The 20,492-nt window shown below is 42.7% G+C and overlaps 1 protein-coding gene and 1 long non-coding RNA gene across 4 annotated transcripts in view; one reads left to right on the forward strand and one right to left on the reverse strand.

The window, feature by feature from the left end:
- Nucleotides 1-3,385: 3,385 nt before the first annotated feature.
- On the reverse strand, nt 3,386-6,848 carry LOC138194967 (uncharacterized). Of its 2 annotated transcripts, XR_011177977.1 has the most exons (3): nt 6,183-6,848; nt 5,484-5,786; nt 3,386-3,799 (listed from the first exon to the last, which is right to left on the reverse strand). It is a non-coding gene; the product is annotated as an uncharacterized lncRNA (long non-coding RNA). The 2 variants fall into 2 exon arrangements; XR_011177976.1 differs by having other exon boundaries at nt 5,484-6,848.
- Nucleotides 6,849-7,805: 957 nt separating this feature from the next.
- LOC138195141 (homeobox protein Meis1) overlaps nt 7,806-20,492 on the forward strand; it is an 82,195-nt gene continuing 69,508 nt past the window's right edge. For both annotated transcript variants that reach the window (XM_069144248.1, XM_069144247.1), the window contains exons 1-6: nt 7,806-8,499; nt 10,290-10,510; nt 11,727-11,868; nt 12,198-12,248; nt 12,802-12,852; nt 14,154-14,297. In XM_069144248.1, coding sequence (XP_069000349.1) covers nt 8,488-8,499; nt 10,290-10,510; nt 11,727-11,868; nt 12,198-12,248; nt 12,802-12,852; nt 14,154-14,297 — 621 coding nt within the window. In that variant the 5' untranslated portion in view covers nt 7,806-8,487. The remainder of the gene's footprint in view (nt 8,500-10,289; nt 10,511-11,726; nt 11,869-12,197; nt 12,249-12,801; nt 12,853-14,153; nt 14,298-20,492) is intronic.

Below are 20,492 nucleotides of genomic sequence, written 5' to 3' on the forward strand. Positions count from 1 at the left end.
ATTTACTGCAGCAGAGCCCCAGTTAGTGCACAGCAGAACCAGTCCTCTGCACTTCAGCATATCTCTGACATTTGTTTTTATGACAGGAATTTATGCTTTGAAAGCTTCTTTATTAGGATCCTGAGGGTCGTACAGTGCCAGATTGATCTTAGATGAGTTGATGTGACCACTGACCTCTTCATGAACTTCGGTAGAGATAACTTTGTTTAGTAGGGATGCCAGTAGGTTCACTTGCAACCGCTGCAGTCAATCAGTATGTTTGGTAATCTGATTCAGTGCTGCAGGGATGGACGAGTGCCCCGCTGCTGAACCGGAGTGCACACATCTGACCTGATATGCCAAATATTTGCTCCTGGTTTTATCTCAACATTTCACTTGCTGATTTGAATTTATTTTGAAGTCTGCATCATAACGATCACCAAACCTGCCTTTTTTTTCTTTGGTGTAGTGCCAAGATGTCTCATAACGACAAACCTCAACTGAAGCCATGTTTAGATGAACTGCAGATTTTTCAAAAAGCTGACCAACAACTGGAGAACAGCACACGTTTAACATCCTTTCCCTGGTTTTGTGGCTGTTTTAAAACTGATTCTAAGAATCTGTTATTGGTTTTCAAATCAATCGCAGACTCGTGCCTGAATGCCTGCGAGTCTTTTCCTCGTCAGGATGAAGACCAGTAAGGAAGGAGCTTTTAGTGTGCACGGTCCTCAGTTCTGCAACAGTCAGAAGACTTGAAAGCACCACGATCTGATGGCACCTTTTCTAAACTGATATTTTAGCTAGCTCATTTCTAATCTCTTACAGCGCTGCTTCAGTCTCTCTCTTGTTGGATTTAGTTTGATTGAGACAAATCACACGTAACTACAAAAATGTTAGGGATGACACGAGGTCCTTTTATCACCTGTTACCTAATATATTTACTGCATCTTATTACTCTTATTTTAGGTAACTGCTCTTGTTTAGGTTTATTTAGGCAATGATATTTCCAGTATCGTTTTTACTGTATTTGTTTGATATTTTTAGTATTTACACATGAAAAGCTTCATAATACAATCTTTCAATCTGTCTATTCCAATTTTTTTTTTATTTTTTTTTTTTAGATTGATTGAAGTTGAATCTGAAAGAAATTCACTATCAACAGGGTGATCTGGTCAAAGATGCAAATGAAAATCTGCAGCTTTTATCACCTTTACTGACATACTGAGTGCTGCACAGTGGTTTAATGGTGTGTGTGTGTGTGTGTGTGTGTGTGTGTGTGTGTGTGTGTGTGTGTGTGCGCGCGCGCGCGTGTGCGTACGTGTGTGTGTGTTTGTTTGTCACAGCTGCATTTCATGGTGACCATGTGTTTACTGCTGCCTGGGAGATACACATCAGCCACAAGCAAAACCCTGGCCGCGGTTAAAGTTTTTATATTCTACCAGCCGCTGTGGCAGGAAAACCGGCCATCATCTGGATGAACGGTGCACTTTGAAAATCCACCGAAAAAGAAGTCGGCGTGACACACTCTGGCAGTAAAGCCGCAGGAAAAAACATCATTATATTTGTTTGAATATAACTTTGAGCTCAAATTCTTTTGCATTATCCTGGACACACAACTTTAAGTTACTATTATTATGTATTTATATTGTGGACACAACAATGTGGTACTTAAATTTTAGGAAATAAACAATAAATAAGGACTTGAATTATATTTAATTTATATAATAATTCATTAATTTAATACGCAAAAAAGTTTGATGTCTCGGTTTAAAATCAGATATAAAATATACCAGGACTCGCACGACCAATCAAAACTCCTGACACTTTTCACACATGTACATACTGTATGTGCAGTTGTACCGGCTGCATGATTGAAATATTGATCCATGAACTTCAGCCAAACATTGCCAGCGCAGACTGAATATATCGTTTTGATTTCCAAAGCTCTTCATATATCTTCTTCCGTATAGCTTGATGCCGGCTGCTTCTCTTCTGGGGGTTTGCTGGTTTATTACCACTAGGCTATGCTCTGCTCCCAGGCCACTCTCCACTCCAGCCTAAACTCACACCACATCCAGGAAAAGATGAGTCTTCACACCTCTTTTCTGCAGCCTTCCCTCACTCCTCCCTTCCTATCGCTGTTTTGTTTTTCTTCTCCCTCCTCCCGGTTTTTACAGCCGAGCTCCGACACCCATCTTTTTTCCACTCGTTCTCTCCTCATCGCCATCCTTCGTCTCTCTGCTTTGCTGCTCGCCTTTTTTCTCACTTTCCCTCTCTCTCTCTAAGGTGCTGATCAATTCACAGTCTCCCTGGGAGGTGTGAGAACCCCCACCCCCCTCCCTCATCCTCACCCTGGATGGTGCGACTGGCCGATATGCATCACCCCTTTACTCTTCCCTCACCCAAACCCTTCACCCCTGGGGTTTTTCCTGGGTAGAGGGGAGTACATTTGATGATGATGGTGATGATGATGATGCTCCTCTTTTGTTTCTCCCTCTGTCCTCCTTTTTTCCACTTCCACCCTGTCTCTTCCTTTCTCTGCAAATGTGTCTGTGACACCATTAGCACACCTGAAATAATAGTGCCTGTGACAAATGCTGCTGCAGGGGTGGGTGAGGGACACCGGGAGAGGTAAGGAGGTGTATGTGTGTGTGACGGAGCGGTTGAGCTCTCTATCTATCTGTGGGGTTAATTCAGACTCAGCAGTCTTTTAGAGCAAAAGTGGAGCTGCTGACCTGCTGGCCGGTGGCACAATGTGAAAATTGACTGGCAGCGTCCAGCACAGTTATTATTACAGGAATCTGCTGTGTGTGTGTGTGTGTGTGTGTGTGTGTGTGTGTGTGTGTGTGTGTGTGTGCGCGTGTGTGTGTGCGCTCACTTGGATCTATATGTTTAGAGGTCTATATGCTGTATGTGTGTGATTGTGGAATATAGGAAAAGCAGCTGTTTATCACATATGTATCTATAGGTGTGATGCAGGGACGGTAGTGTGACTGTCACATTCAAGCCGCTCTCGTGTCTGTTCGGGTTCAGTTCATTTGCAGTTCTCATCATTAAGCCACATGCTCACATTAATGCAACACCTACGTAACAACTGTTCAGAAATAAAGCAGCAGCAGATTTAATGATATATTTCAAACATATTATGGTTTTACACTTGGTAACATCTTCAAAGCAGATTATAATTCATAAAGCAGCTGAGTGTTGTTTTATTATTAAACCAGATTTTGAATACTTGAAGCTTTGATCTCCTGAGTTCTTGTCTTTATTTGGAATTTGTTTATGTCTGGAGCAGAAGCTGAAATGTTACTTATGTCACGTTGACAGTAAATGAGCAGACCTTGCTTTAATATCAACATTTCATAATTCATGTTAAAATTAAACAAACACATGAAGGGACACACTGGACAGATGAAATTAAAAGCAACACACCAAAATGCAAGTGTCACTTTTACAAGTTTTATTAGCATGTTAAATTATTTACATATAAATATCATGAGCAATATGACAAGTAAATTCTTTATAGATTCAAGCAGTATTTAATGCAACACATAAAAGCTGAAAATACTGACAATGCAAGAGAAGTACACATTAATTTTAACAGTGGATTTATATTGCAGAGGTTCAACTTTTTTCATTTTATCTAAATAGCCTGAGTCCTCCTGTGTCCCTCTGCACTGCTTGTAATTTCCAACAGCTCCGGTAGAAGGCGCAAATGATTAAGCATTAATGTGTGTGAGAGGCGAGAGCAGCTCAGATCAACGTGTGGGCCAGACTGCAGGATCCAGAAGCATTGAACACTCCCAGAGGAGAGACTTACCTTTGATAAAAAAAAAAAAAGAAAAAGAAAATACAATTGATTTCATGGTTTCAAATTAATATGGCGAGATTATTGTTGTTAATATACCAAATATGTGAATTTACAAAGACATATTTACCATGACGCTTTTGGCGCCATAACCTCAAGATATATTAGTGTCATTCTTTAAAAGAAAAACATCAATCCTTGGACAAAATAAAATCCCATCCTCCTTTACAATGATGTACAACAACTGTACTGAATATTCAAATAATTTCTACACTTTTATGATCCAGAATTTATCAACTGTGATGGAGAATCAGGGTATAATACATGTGCTCTTCTTATGATGGATTATACACACGTCACCCTCCAGTTTAGCTCATTGGACTAACTTTTGAATCAAATCTGCGAGGCAGGAGAAATAATTTGCTTCCACAAACCCGTGCGCCTTTTTCTTATTGAACAGTTTGGAAGCACAGCGCCTATAAATGCACCCCCAATGAATCCGGCTGGCTGATCTGACAGGCGATAATATACTAGTAGTTTCATCTAATTAGATAAACTGTGAAAACTTTGTGCAGCAGGTCTATGTGCCTGCCTGTGAGCAGCAGCAGTGACACAAAGCAGAGAGACTCAGTGGTCTTTTTTTTTTTTTTTTTTTTTTTTTTTTTTGCAGATCCCAACACGTTTGGGCGCAAAGCTGCGGGGCTGCAAAAAGTTTGACCTTAGTTTGACTCCTCAGGCTGCCAGTTGCTCCTTGTTTTTGTTTTTTTTTCAAACAGCCGCAGACGAGCAGGGAATGATAGATAGTGGATAGGCAACTAGTCTGACAATGATAGACCTGGATCAGTTTATTTATTTATTTATTACTCAAAAAAACGGCACCTTTTAGAAATTGATATTCACATTTGCTTATTTTTACAACATTTATCTGAACTAGAAATACCCCGTAGTGACTTATAATAGTAATATGTAACTTAGTGAAGAACGTACACCTTAGAGATTGATTTTCAGTATTTAGACATTGAGTTGACTAATGCGCGTGTTTTTGGTGTAAACCAACATAAAGGCTGCAGTCTCTCTTTGTGTCCACTAAGCACGAGTCAGGACGCACAGGCCGTCTAATAACGCTTCCATTTGTTTCGGCAGTCAAACATGCTGTCAATTTGCATTCAGCCGTTTGAAAGTAATACCTGCTGATTTTATTGAAACGACTCAAAGCATTACCGTCATCGCAAAGCGGATTAAGCAGAAGTGACGGTATTTGCCCCCCCTGCTCTCGCTCAGGATACCAAAATGCGCTGACCCTCACGAAAGAACAACTCCAGGAGAGAAAGTGGAGCTCCAGTTTGCTTTTATGGATGCTAATTGAAGTGGCTTAATTGCTTTATAATGCCATAGTAGTTATTTTTACAGTGAGCAGGCGCTGACGTGAACTCATTTCATGTTAATTTAGTCTTACTTCTTCTCAATGACTCTGGAATTTACCTTGTGGTACAGTGAGCTGTATTATCCTGTTTGTGTTCCACCAAACCCACAAATTTAGCTGAAAGTGGGTTTAAACTGTAGCATCTCTTTTAATGAAAAATAACTTCCTTTCAAGAAAATATTTACGTGGCATTAATCGCCTTTTAATTATTTACTATGTTGTATAAAAAAAAAAAAATAGAAAAACAATGAGAAAAGGAGAGCTTCTACTCACCAATAAATAAGTGAATTAGCAAACTGGACGAGCACAAATCAAGCCAGATTATTATTTGATCCGGTGTGTCTGTGCGTAAAAGTCCGTGCCTCGTGGCTCTCTCCTCCGTCCGCGCCCAGAAGACTCGCCGGCCGGACTGCGGGAGGCTTTGATACTCATTTCATGCCTGTAAAATTGTCCCATCGGATCCCACCGCTCGGGTTTTTTTTACCACAGGAATCACCGCCGAATGTGTGAAGCCGCATTATCATGTTATGACACCGTTTCTGGCACCGGGGGGCAGATGATCGATGACTGGACGCACTGCACCGGGGAGAGAAAAAAAAAAAAAAAAAATATCAAACAGGCTGTCACCGAGCAGGAACACCTTATGAGCATAATCAGGAGATAATGTGGCTCTTTTACACACTCGCCGTTAACGTGTGATGGGCTGAGAAATAAAAGAAAAGTTGGGTAAACCTGTAGTCCGTGATCACCATGAGGGAAAACAATCGCAAAACCAAACAAATATTCTTTTGAAATTTCTGGAAATCTTTAATGAATGCTCGTACTTTAAAACTAATAATATCCACGTTGTTCCGTTTTGGTATTTCTCCATATGCCATGAAATATCTCATTAATATTTCATGCAGATCTTGCGGTAGTTAAACTCCTTTCTTAATTAAAGAAAAGATCAACTAAATGAAATAAGATTCGTACCTCTTTATATCCTGGCGAGGACTCAGATATAACGAGAGAAAGTTGTAAATTATAACTATTTGTTTAATTTATGACCACATATTATTCAATGATATCATTACTTTTTTCTTGAAATTCCTCGATAATCCAAGTTTGCCTCCATAAATTAAAGTTCATCAATATTTGACTAAACTTTTATAATATCTGTACGGCAAAGCGTGAAAACTCAAGTGAATGTGAAAAAGTAGAATTTACTGACTGTGAGAACAGAAAGGTGATCAGATCTGAACGTGAGTGCAGGTCTGTTTGGTTTTGAGAAGTTTAGTGAAAGTCTGAGCGTACTTAGAAGTAAAGTCAGTCAGAGATGTGGAAATTCGTGTGTGTGTGTGTGTGTGTGTGTGTGTGCGTGTGTGTGTGTGCGTGTGTGTGTGTGTGTGTGTGTGTGTGAGAGAGAGAGAGAAAGAGAAAGAGAAAGAGAAATGTCTTAGTCTAATATTCAGCGTTTTTCCCTGAAATGACACCGTAGAAGCTGACAGCAGCGCGAGGTGTGTGTATTCTGGTCTCGGACGATGTTTAGTTTTGTGCCTCCTCGCGATTGTGGCCTAAAACCGATCAATCAGCTCCGGATCGATCATGTGGGGAACCAATAGGGGGCTCCCATCCCTGTGCCTGCCTGCCATTGGCCAGCCCGGGCAGACTGGAGCGACCCATTCGGCGCTGCTGTGGGGGAGAGGGACGGACAGCATAAACTGTGACATAAAAAAGATGCCTTGAAAGCCATACTGTAATATTTTAAATGACTTATGTCAGCTTTCAGACCACAACCAAGTGTCAATATGTGGATTAATCACGCTGCTTTTCCTTAAATAACAATCAATGCTCCAATTAAATATAGACTTCCCTCCCAAATAACTTTGGGAAAGTTGTTTTTATTATCTCCGTTTTTATTTTGGAGTCCACACTTTTCCAAGCTTTTTATAGGCTGTGGGATTTACATTCTAAAATCTCATATACATTAATACAAACATGAAGCATAGAGGCAGTTCAGAAGGTGATAGTGAGCTACAAGAGGCCCGCAACCTGCAAAACATGGATGTTTGGCTACAACCTACACTGGATATCATGTAGACATGATGATGGCAGCCTTGAAGCTTAACTTGACTCCAAAACTGTTATTATTAAGTAGTCTCAGGCTTATTTTTGACTACAGTTTATATTTCATAGCAGAAATGTAATTATTGATTATAAAGTCATGGCCGGTTAATTCAGGCCACATAAGCTCTTAATTACATACCTTACAATAACTCACATCAGAGTTGAAAGTCGGTTCAATAAGTCGTTTGTAAACTGTTTACATATAGAGAAGTTGATGCTGAACGCGTAAATCCCCAAATTCGCATGTTTCAGTGTTCCAGACTGGAGACTGAAGTCAGTTTGTGAAGGATGAGACATGAAGCTGGAGTCATAGGTGGATATTCTGTGTTTATGCCAGTGTTGTTCCAGCTCGCAGTGCGGCTGGCTGGGCTCACAGGGTCCTCCCACCCCCCCTCCTCTACGCACGACTTGCTGCAGCCCGGTGCGTTGTGTAAGACGCGACCTGTTATGGCCACCACTACTTCCGGGTTTCAGCAGTCTGGTCCAGATCCTCCGCTCCTCCTCAGCTCAACACACACATCCATTGTACACAAACGGGCTGGCGGCTCCCGCATACACACGCACTCACACACATACAGACACATACACGCACACACACGCACAGCATCGATCGTGGCTCCTTTAAGAAAGCCTAAGCCAGAATTATCACCCCACCTCCTCTTGATCTCCTCTAGACGCTTTTGCATAAGAAAATCAAGCCGGGAGCCGAGAGTGATCAAAGAAAACGAGAGGAGAGCTGCTTCATTTTTTAACTGTGATTGTTACCATTAACATTTAGGTGGTGCCGATCCCGTGGAGACGCGCGTCGGACCATCATTCATCCGGTACTTTTGACAAGCCCTCGCGTTTTGACTGACAGGCGGAGTGGCGAAAAGCCATGAGAGTCGCCAGTTTTGTTTGAGGGGCTATTTTATTTTCATCCTGGTTTTGGAAAAGGAGCCCGGCGCCGCTGCCCCGAGGATAGCCGAGGACCTATTCGCCGCGCCTGGGCTAAACTTGCACAGAAAGCGGGAGCTGGCTTCACCGTTCCGTGGAGAAAAAAAAAGGCATACGGGATTTTGGCTGAAACATCTTCTCATTTACTCGGATTTTCTTTCTTTATTTCGTCTCCACCCTGGCCTCAGAGGGGATTTATCTAAACTGAAAGGACGACCAGGGAGTGAGGAGGGTTATGGCGCAACGGGTACGTAGGGCAATCCCCCCCTAAAAAAAAGTTTCTCTAAGTCTACCGCGCTTGAATGCAATGCTGCACTGTAACGTGGCTTAATGACACACATACCCACACGGACACTCGCGGCGAGAGTTTCTGTCGTCTTCCTGACACATGGAGACACAATTTCATGTTTGGCGTCTTTTGGCACGGTATTACGCACGGCCGCACTCGTTTGCTCCACAAACTGGCCCACTGAGGGACATTGGAAGCGTGATCGTATCTCACATCGGCTATGTTTTTTAGATTAGTTATGACAGGCCAGTTACTGGAAGCGAAATGGGGGAGGGCATAGAGGCAAAACAAATCCCCACATTTCTCTCTTGGCTCTTTCGTCAAGATTTCATATCGAGAATTTAAGAGTAAAACAAAAATTCTACCGTCACTTCTTCTGCATCACTCGACTGTACATCGTGAATTGCACGAAAACATGTAAAATTAGCATAAATGCCAGTGAGGCAGTTTTTAGGAATGAGGTGATGACAAATGCTTTGATTCATACACTCCAGGACTGCCTCAGAACAGCGGCTGGATCTCCACACGGATAGTAAACAGTGTAAAAAGCAGAGATGTTAGGGACACTGGACACATTTAGCTGCTTAGTTTGGCACTGGAGCTGCACCACGCTGGGGTTTGCACCTCTTTGCCTTTAGGGTCGAAATGTTCAGCTTTAAGTGATAATGCATTTTACTCTTTCCCCGGCACTTGTTTGTCACATCAAGCGAGCACTATCAATAATTCAAGTCTATTTTTTTTTGTGTGTGTGTGTTAAAAGAAGCAAACCTCAAATAAAGATTTTTTTTTTTAAATTTTTTTTTTTTTAAATTTGAGCTTAGACCTGAAGCAGCCGAGTTTTAACAGAACCAACAGCGTCTTTAATAACTACAACAGCGTAAAAGACGAGGCTCCATTATTCAAATCCAAACTGACACGTGAAAAAAAAAGTTTGAATTTTCAACTCCGGTGAAACATCGCCTGGAATAGACAACACGCGTTTTTACTTGCGTTTGTTGCACGCACTAATTATAGTGTGCTTGATGGGTAATAACATGCTGCACAATTATGAGCCTTTAAAATTAGAGAGCACTGCAATTAAAAAGTTTAAGACATTTGTTGTAGTATAAAGTGAAAACACAACACGCCGGGCTCGTGCTGTTAAAACCCAACAACTCTCTAGTTAATGATAATAATAATAATAACAATAACTGATCCGTGTTCCTATAGTGTTTTGTACTCCCAGTAATTTTGAACATATTGAATAATTAATCTGCATTTGGGCTTCAAGAGTGAGTTTGAGTAAGTTTACACTCCAGAATAATCATTGTAGTTTTCTTATTGTAAACAATGTCCTGCTTAACAAACCCCAGACTTCAGTCTTTAAAACTTTTCTGAAGAAGAAATTAAACCACTGTGGCGATTTATTCCTCTTGTTTTCCATGTGTTAGTAAGTGACAGGTTTTTGACAGAAAGTAGAGAGCAGCTCGGTGCACTTGTATGTGGAAACTCATTTTAATTAAGGAAAATGTTGAAACGTGTCTATTGGTTTTTGTAAATTAATCAATAATTTCGCGCCGTTGGCAAAATTAAATTTGTCTCCTTTTTAAAAGAAGAAAAACAAAACTTAAAGTGTCAACTCTTTCAACTTAACACTTTCTTCCCGACTTGATGTTTAATAGCAAAGTTTTAATCAGAGTCTGAAATATGGTCTGATCCATTCTTGTGCATGTGTATTCACTGTGGACCCGCGTGTTTGTTGTGTGCAGTACGAAGACTTGCCCCACTACGGGATGGACGGTGTGGGCATCCCGACCACCATGTACGGAGACCCGCACGGCGCCCGGTCCATGCAGGCGGTGCACCTCAACCACGGTCCCCAGCTGCACTCTCACCAGTACCCGCACACCGCCCACACCAACACCATGCCTCCCAGCATGGGCTCCTCCGTTAACGACGCTCTCAAGAGAGATAAAGACGCTATATACGGGTAGGTGGGAGCCTCCGGCCCGTGGGGAAGCTCAGTCTTTGGAGGGCAGGCGTGTATCCAGGCCCTGGAGGGGGGGGGGGGCAATCGGGCTTGTGGTGCAAAATCAGTCCCGTTAACACGAACAAACACCGGCTCTGAGCCCGGGACAGCAACGTGTCCCGGGTAATTGTTTCAGCAAAAACACTGGCGCTCAAACTGCTGCAGAGGCGCTGAGAAGGAGAGTGTTTGCACGGGCTTTTTGTTGTTCTTTTATTTTTGCACAATTTGGAATATTATGCTTTTGAAGTCAGTCACGTTTCTGCTGCGTAAACGTTTAAAAATACTGAAGGAGCAAAAAGAAATACAGTTTTTTTTTTCTACTTATGGAGAGTCTTTCGTGGATGTCCCGTTGCTCATTTCACTGACATTTGTATTTTTAATTTTAGGAATAATTATGAGACAAGTCTGCTTTAAGTAAAACTCCACCTTTTTTTTTGTAGTATGTTTATTCTTTTTCGTCGTCTTTTTTTTACAATTTACTTTGCGTAGTTTTTTTTTTTGTGAAGATTCATCGTTTATTAGGAGCAAAATAATTACCTTCTCTGTTTTAACCGTTTTAATTAATTGTGTTAATATGCCACGCTTCAGCAAATTAAGAAATACATAATGTTTAAAGGAAATCCCACAAACGCATATCATTTATTAATTTGCAGGAGTTAATTAAAAATTCTAAGAATGATGTTTTCAGGGTGACTGAACGCGCCAGTAACAGTTTCACCGTCTCCTGCCACTCTGACACAACTTTTGGAGTCGTATTGTTCCTGTGCGCATTACCAGGCTGCACGTATTTACTTTATAGACTTAAACAATAAATGACAAACAAATGTGCGCACAACCGCCTGCAGTCTCCACACACACACACACACACACACACACACACACACACACACACACACACACACACGCCTGTGGTCCAAACGGAGACCTGTGCAAGAAATTGTTTGACAGACTCTAAAGCTTTTATGCTATTAGGCGCGCCTAGATTTAATCACAGAAGTCTGCCCGCTGTTTGCAGCCTTTCTCCGAGCCTCTGCATAATATAATAGCATGGGGCTGCAGCAGCAGTCCCCATGGGCGAGTTGTTGAAGAGTAGCATGGCTGGCTAAATCTAGCCTGGAGTAGTCTTGACCCCGGCGCTGTTCTCTCTGGTGACATTTGCTATTGTGTGTGTTCCCAGGCACCCCCTGTTCCCCTTGCTTGCACTGATTTTTGAGAAATGTGAATTAGCGACTTGCACCCCCAGAGAGCCCGGGGTGGCGGGAGGAGACGTCTGTTCATCGGAATCTTTCAATGAAGACATAGCTGTGTTTGCAAAACAGGTCAGGAAAGTTTGACTGTTGTAATGTGCATGCTCGGGCTAGTTGAGCTCCTTCCTGCATGTCCAAAGTGTGGGAGCTCTGACTTTTGTGAGTAAAGTTAACTCTGCAGTGAAAGAAAAAAAAAAAAAACACGTTCACTCATCAAACAAAAGTCATTTAAAAAAAAAAAAAAAAAAAATGCTTTCATTTAGTGTATTTGCTGTGTGCAAATAAATAATTAATGCTGCATTATTTAATGCTTCTTGTGTTTTAATTTAATCTTGCATTATATTTTATTGATAAGATTTATTTTATATTCATATATTTAATGAAAATGTTTTGATTTTTAGATTCGGGCAGAAAAACCTTTATTTTCATCGAATCCAGAGCTGGATAATCTGGTAAGATACATATTTTTAATTTTGAAAATGTGATTTCACACAATATTTTTTGAATGTACCAGCTGTCGTTGGGATGTTTAGTGGCGGGCCGTTCGTCTGTCACGGAGCCACGTGCTGCTGAAAAGTTAAAGCAGGATTACAGATGATGTTCCTCTTTTTGGGCCGTTTGATATCACGATGGCCCCCGGTTGTATCTGCACATGAAGGGCCGCTGTTAGACAGCTGTCACACACCTTTGAACTCTGCCTGGAAAGTTATTCTATTCATTCCCTTCACTTTGCACAGTTTGATACTTTAAATGTAGAGTAACGCTTTCCTCACCACTAGTTGGTGGCTAATAGATCTCTGACTCTGAGGCTTATTGCAGCTTCAGTCTGTACTGTATGCCTGCTCTCCATATTGTAATAACATCCAAGTTTAATATCAGTTCCACATAAAATCCATTCATATGAATATTTTCCTCATCTGCAGTTACTTGTATTGAGAAAAACGCGTCTGTTTAATATCAAGAGATGTGAACAGCTCATTTTTTATTGTTATTTTAATTTTTCAGATGATTCAAGCCATTCAAGTTTTACGATTTCATCTTCTGGAGCTGGAGAAGGTAATATTCTCTCACCATTTTCTGTCCAGTGTACCACTTCAGACCTATGGGCTTTATTTGCATAAATGTATTTTTGCTAGTCGGTTATAATTAGCGTCAAAATCAATCATGGGGCCATTTCTCTTCCGCGTTTAATCACGACGCAAGCTGTTACAACTGGAACGGATATCTCTGTGCCCAAATCTCCCCCATGTTTTAATGAAGTTTAATGCTGGCAGAAATTGCATGCAAGGTGAAACATATAGGCGAACTTTGTGGGTTTTTAGAAATGATTCTTTGTGGAGGGCAAAAGGCCCCAGGCAGCCATCTGTGGATGGAGGGAGTAGTGGGTGTAAAACTATGATTTGTCTCTGTATCAGATGGACTGCAGTACTCTGTGCAGTCAACTTTAACCTAGACAATATCTGAAACACGATCAAAGCTGTTAAAAGTTTTTGAGTTTTTGAAGTTATCTGTGCGCGCACTGCTTTTCCGACAGATCTTGCGGTGTGTAACGCCGGTTTGCAGATGAAAGCTGCACTGTATGTTGTGCAGCCTTAAAGGAAACTCGATAAATAAAGTTTATGATGGAGAGCAGCTCTTTGTTTTTCTGCCCGTGCAGCTGACATTTCTCGTGCAGTGGGATGCGCCACATTGGCAGTGATAATGTAATAAGGAGACAAAATTAAACAGTTTACCTTAAATGTCAGTCAAGCGGGTCACCCTCCTCTAATGGCCACTACCCGGGGCACCGATGATGAATTTAACACGGGTGTTGAGTGTGTTGTCGCCTCTGAGCCCTCTTGTCACTGTCAATTTTCGAGGATATCTCTATTTTGAGAGGAGAAAAAAATAAAGTTGCTATCAGATTCTGCACAGAGCCCACTGGCGCTGCATTTCAAGGCTCGGGAAATGGACACACTTCAGCCTGAATGAGTCGAAACTGACCTTATTTCAGTTTTAATAATTTCAGAGCAAAGATTAAGCAACGTTAAAAACTTTTTGGGAGCTAAATAATCAAATGAAATTTGAGTTTTTGACCGCCTTAAATACATTTTTTTTTTATCACAAAAGAACAATATGTTGTCAGTGATTAGTCATCACTTCACGTTAGCTCTTATAAGTAATAAATTGAATATTCAGATATTTTATATGCAGTGCTGTGATCTTCCGTTCTGCCAAATTGCTTAAAAACTCTTGAGGGCACACTGGGATGTGAAAGGCGTGGGAGTCGGGGCGATGTTGTGACTGCACATGGCACTGTTGTTTGACGATGTCCCTTTTGGGTGAGTGTGTGACATCTCTGCCTCCTCTCCCCATAGGTACACGAGCTGTGTGATAATTTCTGTCACCGGTACATCAGCTGCTTGAAAGGCAAGATGCCCATCGACTTGGTCATAGACGACAGAGAGGGCGGGTCCAAATCAGACAACGAGGAAATCACAAGATCGGTGGCCCTAGATCAGGTACATCTCTCCGTCTGTCTGTCTCTGTGTGTGTGTGTGTGTGTGTGTGTGTGTGTCTCTCTCTCTCTGGGTGTGTGTGTGTGTGTGTCTCTGTCTGTGTGTGTTCTCGCTGTTGGCTATTCAGCTATTCTGGGTCAGTACTCCGCTGCGCTGTTATTTGCATATGATTAAGGCCATTTTACATTCCATCCATCGGAATGAAAAAATCTCTGAATAATGTTGCTATTATTGGCCCATTAAGACTTGAACCCGAAACCGACCTGGGAAGATTAGCTCGAAAAAGCATCGCCATAAACTTGACCTGTTTCATGTCGATTTTAATTTAGTGCCTCTCTCTCCATTTTTCTCTCCCCTCTTCCTCTCTTTGAACGTAAACGAATGTTATCAGCTCCTCGGTGTTGTGCTGCCCAGGAGAGAGCAGCAGCAGCAGCAGCAGCAGCAGCAGCAGCAGCAGCATGGGCTGCAGACTGTGGTTTAGATGCTTTGGTTTCTCCACTGTAGAGTTCACGGTTCATTACTTGTCTTGTCAGTATTTTTCCTTAGACATGAGTGCACATTGCTTATCGAGACCCCTCCTCTCCTCCTCCTTTATTTTGCTCAAAGCGCACAGATTCAGCACCAATCAGAAGGTTTATTTTTTCACAGCTCCAGAAGCAGTGGATATTAAAGGTAGATTAGGAAGTGTTTCCTTTTGTGCAGATATCAGAGATAACCACAGCCTTCATTATGTGCTCCACTGACTGTTGGCACTCTGGGGACATTGTAGTGTGCGCACAGGCATGACCCTAATGGTCCATACACTGCCGTTAAATAATGATAACAGCGACCGATGATTAGAATTATGCAAATCTGGGTTTTCGGCCATTAATGGCTCAAGTTATTTGTGCAGGGAACAGGGTTGCGGGCTACGAGGCCACGTTTCAATAAGTTAAACTGTCCGAGAGTTTTGAGAAATGGCTTTGGTGTGTAGCCGCTAGAACCTATGGGTAGCAAGGAGGGGGAAAAAAAAAATCAAATGTCCAAATTAAAGGGATTAGTTGGATAGTCGGACATAAAACGTAATGAAGCGATTAGGCTAAATAATTTAAATCCGCGGACTTCCATATGGTTGAGTGGCTGGTCTGAGTGGAGGGAGAGCCACCGGCTTTTATGTCCCGGCCTGAATGGCAGAACTGGGAGTGGACTGGGGGCCCGGCTGGGAAGACCCCCACCCTGCCGTGCAATGCACTCCTCCATCCCCAGCTCTTATGTCTCATTATGGAAATGAGAAAGATCACCCGGAAGATAATTCTTCATTTAATCCAAGAACAGAATTAAATAACACAGACGCCACTTGTGCATTTGAGTGTCTCTTTGAACAGCCTGTTGTATTCTCTCGGGGATTCAGTTGTCAGAAAGTTTTTTTATAGATAGGTCAGGGCAGGGAAGGAAGCCTTATGGTATATAGATATGGAAATAGAGTGTGTTAAAACCCTTGGGTTTCTAGGTATATGAAGAAAATTATGTTGTGCTTGAGGCACTGATGCAGATCTTTAATTGACTGTAAGATGAAGACATGGCCTATTTTAATATAATGATGGTCCCTACATATAGCCAATTCAGGGCAAAACCACATCAGCTTATGTTTACGCTGACAGAATAATATAAATGACCTACAGGCACAGTTTGTATTAAAACACAGGGAAAAGTTTTTGACAGATGTGTAATATTGAGGGATGGGCTGATGTTCCAGCAGGATAAAGTGGAGACTGTCCACAGCAGCAGGCTATGTGTAAATGGGCATATCCAAACAGGCAGAGGGTACATGCCTCTTACTGCTGAATACTTATATTGTCAATCTAATGGCACTGCGCTTCATGACTTACTCGCGGCTGAATATATATTTTTTTGCATTTTGTGGGGCTATTTTTGTGTGACATCTTATCTGCAGTTGTTAGGCAGTGACATCCTTAACGAATTTGCATTGTGTGTGCATTATCTCTTTCCATATGTATTTTTAATATATGCCCTCGGGCATAAAGTTGAAGTGGACTGGAAAAAAATGCTGAGAATTTGCACAAAAGAACAATGTTAACAAGATGGAGAAAGCAGGCTCATTTATTCATAAACCAATTTATTCCAGTGAGGCGACTGTAGCAGAGGAAAAAAATGTCAGAGGAAAAAAAAAAAAATACTTTGAATTTATTAGACTCAACAATCCAACAACGCTGACTTTCTTGCTGCATTATGCACCCTTGCGTCATAACAGTAATTTTCGGAATATTCTTTACATGTCTTCACATTGTTTTGTTTTTTTAAGTCGGTCTTTGCAGGCGAGTATGAAGGGACACTGAGCGCCCCTTTCAAAAGAAAGCAGAGCGTAGCTGAGAGGTGAAAAAGTCAAAGAGGCTCTGCGCCGGCTTGTGAATGCAGCCCAGCCAGTTTGGGCTTACCCTCCTATGTTTGTGTGTGTCTTTCTGTGTAAGGGTGTGTGTGTGTTTGTGTTTGTGTGTGTGTGTGCACGCGCGTGCACAAGCTGTGTGCATGCATCTGTCTTCAAGTGTATGCATATGTGTGTGTGTGTGTGTGTGTGTGTGTGTGTGTGTGTGTGCGCTGCTGCTGCTGTGTGTGTGCATGTGTGTGTTCAGACTGGCCTGATAAATGCAGCACCCCCCTCAGGTGCTATGTGAGTGGAGTGACTGGTTAGCACCAGTTGGACTTTGTTAACTCTTTCCCTGCCGGTCTCTGGAGAGCTTCCCACCACGTTTGCTATCACGTTTGAATTCACTTCACTTTGAGCTGCGTATTTTTTTTTTCTAGTTGCCCCCATTTGACGTGCTTTGAGCTAATTGGATACAAACACAAAGTTGTACTATTCCGAGTTAAATGTGCAGAGCGCTTTAATGTGGCTCCACACTATCGGTCTCCTCATTGTTGTGGAAATATGGCCGCGGCCGCTGATTGCGTCCCTGTTTGCCCGGCGCACATGTTCACCTCGGTCTGACGAGGCGGGGAGGCATTTCCACGCTGCCGTACGTCATTTGCACAGTTGCCTTTAATTGCACAGAGAGCGCTGGGGAGGGGCGCAGCAATTTGCTAATGAACTCTAAGGGCCCGGGCTCTCCGCTGTAGAGCAGAACACTACTAATAGTGCTGAGGACTCACTCCAAGTCTCAAGAGGTCCTCTACTTGATTGAGCCGTGCAGGCTGAAGAGGGGCTGGAAATAATTGAAATTTCCCTCAAAAAAATATTCACTGCCTGACTTTTTTTGTGTGGATGTTAGAGTCTCAAACGATTATGAATGCTCAGCAGTTGAGCTGTTGAGTTAATTTAGTGGGGATGTATTTTTGCATCAGAGAGGCTTTGTGGCACTGACATTTTCAGAGGGTGATTTTTTTGTTGTTGTTGTTGTTGTTGCAGTTGAAATCATGTAAGAAGAATGTGAAGTGGCCAACAATCTGAAATAACATCTATATGTTCGGGATCCGTCGCTGTTATTCTTACATGCAGCGCAATCTCTTCCTAAACAAACCCTGCTTGTGTGAGTTTAATGTTGTGGTCACCGTGTAAGAATTTTGCTCTTGATAGCGCTATCGCCGTATCTTTTTTTTTTTTTCTCTCTCTCCCAACAATTGGCACTGTTATGCCATACAAGTGCGGGTTTCCAGGTCAGTGAGACCCAGCGGTGTTGGTTTAGGTAACTCGGGCGGTCAAAGAGTGACCCCTGACCACCCCCCCCCCCCCCACCCTCTCTCCCCTCCACTCCCCCCCCCCCCCCCCCCTTCACTCCTAACTCAATGGAAACCATGACTGCCGGGGTCAGCCGCTATTTTCCTAATCAGTACACCGCTATCGCCAATCTATCCGCTTCTCGTTGAAGTATGGATCGAGTTTCACCCGACTTAACAGGCGCACACGGTCGCTCTGCTTTTTTTTTCATCCCCTCTCTCTCTCTCTCCTACAGTGGCACGCTGCTGTTCTTAATACAAACTTTTGAATCATTGTAGTGATTGTTGGTAATAGCGGCTTTTGTAGTTGAATAGAGGAGAGGTTTGACCCCCCCCCCCCTCCCCCTCCATCCATCCCTCCCTCCCTCCCTCGCCCCCCCCCCCCCCTTCCTCTCTTTCCTCCCCTTTTTTTTTTTTTTTTTCCATTGGGGAGTGAATGCAGGGCGGCTGTTGAGGATTCAACAAGTGATACAAAGACGTGACCACGTGACTTGTGTGTTTCTTAGCCTCTTCATTATTGCGGTGGAATAGCAAGTAGGGGTGATTATGATTAAGCAACTCGAGGCCGGGGTGACTTCAAAGAATAGGAATGTCAGGAGCTCCTTTTATGCCTTCATATATTTTCAGACATCCACAGTGGGTTTTTAAAAAAAAAAAATTTTTTTTATGTTCAGTTGATTTATTAGTTGTTTTTAAGTCCTGCATTATGGCTGGAAACCAGTGCTTAGTAGAGTCGCGCTGTGTCACAGATACTCTGTTGTGATAGCCACAAGATCCCGATTGCAAATAAAGTTCTTGGCTTGTGTCTCCTGTTACTTATGATGGGCGGCCATGTCTGTCCCCGAGGCCTGCTGTGGTTTCTTTGGCTAAGTAAACAATAACCTGGCTTAACACATGTGTACTTAGCTAATGGAAAGTTCCTCTCCCCCCCCCCCCCTTTAACCCCCTGCAAGCCTCTGACAATGGCCACCATCGCAAACGGCTCGTCTCCAAGGAATCCGCTGAGACCGTCCCGGGCGGGCGCGGAGGCCTGCCAGTCGAGCTAGGCTAGGCTAATGAAGGGAACCACAGCAAAACATGTCATTAAGAAATTACGCCTGCCTTTTCATTCACCAGTGAAGAAAAACAACAACAACAACAACAAAAAAACACCAAAAGAGGAATATGCTTTGTTTGGGGTTAGATAGCGTGGTGGGTCGAGCACTGGAGTTAATGTTTTTGTTTGGATTTCAGCTCACAGAGAGTAAACAAGGAGTCTGTAGCGAGAGCTGAAGTGGGAGAGGCCACGGAGGAAGAAAATCAGTTCGTCAGTTTCCGCGAGTGTCATCTAAATGGACTTTAAAAGCTCTGGTAATTATCTCAAACATGTAATTATCGCTGGTTGTCTCCATGAGGTTAACCCACCACTTTTAAAAAGCCGATTGAAGAGTACCTGACGGCTATTCAGTGTAGCATACTTTACTTACTCAAGAGACCAAATCCAGTTTTCTCCCTCACCCCCTTCAGCAATTATAAGGTTATTTCTTCTTTCTTTGTCTATTGTGAAGAGTTAGGGAGGAAGGGGGAGTGCAGAACCGAATGGGAGGGAGTAAGGGGTCTTTTGCTCTCTCTCCCCCTTTCTTTTTTTTTTTTTTTTTTACCACGCATACCATTATCAGCCCCTCTTTTCATTTTGGGAGCACTAATATTGCAGCAAGGGGAGGAGAGGGGTGGAGAGAGCGGAGAAAGCGGAGGTACTCGGGCAAGCACTTGCCTGGCCGGTTATCAGAGAGGCAGATCCTGCTTTATCTAGTCACAGTGGAAAGCAAAGTAAACAAGAGTTTACAATAGCTGGCCTTTTCAGCCCCCTTTCACTTACAGCTTTCCCACTAGCATTCAGCCGGGCGGGGAGAACGTGTCCGGAGTTATTGCGGGGCCATCTTGCTGCTGCAAACACACCGGCGTTCTCGCCGATTTCAAGTTGAGGAAGCAGCGCCGTTTGCAAAGGTCAAAAACGGTGTTAAAGAAAACAACCACAGAGAACAGATGCACCAAAGAATTCTGGGGGATTGAGTAGCCCGACTGTCATCTTTGATTCAGATGTACCACCACTGAAGAGTGTGTGTGTGTGTGTGTGTGTGTGTGTGGGGGGGGGTTATTTGGATATTTATGTCTGTGCCGTTAAGTATGCACATACGATTATTTCTGCACGCTCACTGGCACGGAGTGAAAAGTAAATATCCATATCATCACAAAAGATATTTCAGAGCGGAGAAAGAGGGAAAGGGTGTGTGTACGGGGAGGCAAAGCACAACAACCTTAACAGTTTTCTTTATTATTGCAAATGAATTGGCAAGGCAACATTTCTTGCATGAGCGCTTGTATGATATGGGGCCTGGCACAGCGAGAAAGGGAAGCCCCCTCTTGCATCTCAGACACGACACAATGAAGAATGCATTGGATTGGAATGCCTCACCGATCATAGCGAAATCTGAATTTCCAGCAAGG

This window comes from Embiotoca jacksoni, unplaced genomic scaffold (genome assembly GCF_022577435.1).
Source record: "Embiotoca jacksoni isolate LCO1_2020_lvr unplaced genomic scaffold, fEmbJac1.0.p SCAF_12, whole genome shotgun sequence".
Taxonomy (NCBI): Eukaryota; Metazoa; Chordata; class Actinopteri; family Embiotocidae; genus Embiotoca; species Embiotoca jacksoni.